The sequence below is a fragment of the Urocitellus parryii genome, chromosome 4 (genome assembly GCF_045843805.1).
Source record: "Urocitellus parryii isolate mUroPar1 chromosome 4, mUroPar1.hap1, whole genome shotgun sequence".
Taxonomy (NCBI): domain Eukaryota; kingdom Metazoa; phylum Chordata; class Mammalia; order Rodentia; family Sciuridae; genus Urocitellus; species Urocitellus parryii.
The window spans coordinates 163167530-163169951 of NC_135534.1; the positions used below are offsets into that span (position 1 = coordinate 163167530).

Below are 2422 nucleotides of genomic sequence, written 5' to 3' on the forward strand. Positions count from 1 at the left end.
CTGAAGAGTAGGCAATAAGAATTGTCTAAATTATATCTAGCAAAGAGCAAATTCAATAATTTTCTCATTGAAGATAAAACAAAGTACATCAGAAATAAATGTTAAGAAAACAATTTTTATAGCTTGTAGCACTTAACTGATTTTTAAGTATTTCATTATGTTGCTATTATTATATTTTTATAAAATGTTTATTTGCACATGAACTTGATACATTCAATTTCTGTAAGTTAGTTTTATTAAAATCACTGAGTAAATTTATCTGGAAAATTAAGTTCGATGCCAATAGCTTTTCAGCTTAACTTTTAGCTGAATTTTTAAAAGACATTTGAAACTCTGTATTGAATATAAAGTTTAAATTCAACATTTAAACTCAACTTAAAACTAGTCATATCTAGTGGGTATATAAATAAATAAGTAGTATATCTGTTATTAAAATTTAATGAGCTGAGTGTGCACACCTTTAATTCCAGTGACTCTGGATGCTGAGATAGGAGGGTCACAAGTTCCAGGTCAGCCTCAGGAAATAAGTGAGGCTCCAAGTAACCTAATGAGACCTTCTATCAAAATTAAATAAAAGAGCTAGGGGTGTGGCTAAGTGGTAAAGCTCCTCCGGGTTATATCCCCAGTAACTCCCCACCCCCAAATTAAGAAATTAATAGAAATTTCAGTTCAGAATATAATATTAAAATGTGGTCTTAGAGCAGTCGAAGGGTAACCAATAATGAAAAAAAAAGATTGGAAACACTCCTCTAAACACATGTTGCAAAAGCATAAAGGAAAGCAAAAACAGAAGTAGAAAGTTCTGGGGATGACTTTCAGAAAACGGAAATCATATTGGTTCCTATTTAAGACATACGGACTCAAGGGCTTCAGAGACCTAGAGGCAAAGGTGCAAGACCACCCATCTCAAGCAGCCCAGCAGCATCTGCAAGATCCCCAATGGCCTTGCCCTTGGCTTTCCTGCTGGCCCTGGTGGTGCTCAGCTGCAAGAACACTTGCTCTCTGGGCTGTGACCTGCCTCACATACAAAACCTGGCTCTTGAAACTTCTGAGGAAAATGAGGGGAGAGCTTTGACACTCCTAAAAAATATGAGGAGAATTCCCATTTACTCCTGCCTGAACTACAGAAAGGACTTTGCCTTCCCCAAGAAGCTGTTGGAGGGTGAGCAGGTGCAGAAGGCTCAAGCTGTTGCTGTCCTCCACCAGATGACCCAGCAGGTCTTCAACCTCTTCAGCACCCAGGAGGCCTTTGCTGCTTGGAACAAGACCCTCCTGGACACCTTCCTCAGTGGCCTCTATCGGCATCTGGATGACCTGAAAGCCTGTGGGACCCAGCAGGTGGGGGTGGAAGAGGCTCCCCTGAGGGCTGTGAGGAAATACTTCCACAGGATCACTGTCTACCTGAAGGGGAAGAAATACCTGCCTTGTGCCTGGGAGGTGGTCAGAGCAGAAATCATGAAATCCTTCTTTTCATCAGCCAACTTGTATGAAAGACTAAGGAGCATGGAATGAGACCTGGTCCAGCAGGGAAATGCTTCTCACTGATGAACACACCTTACCACACTGCCACAAGTTCTGCCATTTCAAAGACTGTTATTTGTTGCAGTAATTCAGAGAAGATTTCAATCAATTTGTGAAATCTAGAGGCACTAGACGCTTATATACTTGCAGATGTTATCTATTTATATATTTAAATATTATTTATTTAACTATGAAATTTTATTTATTTAATCCATATAATACTATATATAACATTCAATATGATTAATAAAACCAATCATTTATATATATTCAATCAACTGATTTTTTTGTTCTTCATTAATTCCTTCTTCAATTTTTTAAATTCTTTCAATCTTGCAGGAGAATGGGAGGTTAGGTAAATATTTCTTTTCACTCTCTCCCATTTTTGTGTTAAGCAGCAAAAGAGAAATTTTAATTCTAAATGCTGATTTATATGTTGTGCTGGTTTCACGCACATCAGTATATTTCCATTTTCCCATCAACTTAGTTGTGATACTTTCCGACAAGTTGAGATTTTAAAAAATCAACAAAATCTGGATATTATAAAATCTTACCCCATATGAAGGGAAAGCTAATGGGATTTCTATTACTCATCTCTCCTCCAACTCCCATGGGGTTCCCCCTTAAATATTGTTCATCCCTCACTAATTATGCCAATTCCATCTATTTTCTCTGCAGTGATGCTTTCAATACACAAATCAGCTGACATATATGGGGCTGGGAAGTGGTGCATATTAGTGGGGTACCGTATTATGTTTGGTGCAAAGTTTAAATCAAGTTAAGCACGCTCATCTCCTTGAATATTTATCATGTCTCTGTTGTGAACATCTCAAGATCCCTCCCTCCAGCTTTTTCAAATGCACAGGAGGTTCTTGCTCTGAACAGTCACCACAGCCTGCAA

At 38.0% G+C, this 2422-nt stretch overlaps 1 protein-coding gene across 1 annotated transcript; it reads left to right on the forward strand.

The window, feature by feature from the left end:
* The first annotated feature begins 939 nt into the window (after nucleotides 1–939).
* On the forward strand, nucleotides 940–1512 carry LOC144254567 (interferon alpha-2-like). Its single transcript, XM_077797879.1, has one exon. It carries the CDS (start codon nucleotides 940–942, stop codon nucleotides 1510–1512), a length of 573 nt encoding a protein of 190 aa, XP_077654005.1.
* The last annotated feature ends 910 nt before the right edge of the window (nucleotides 1513–2422 follow it).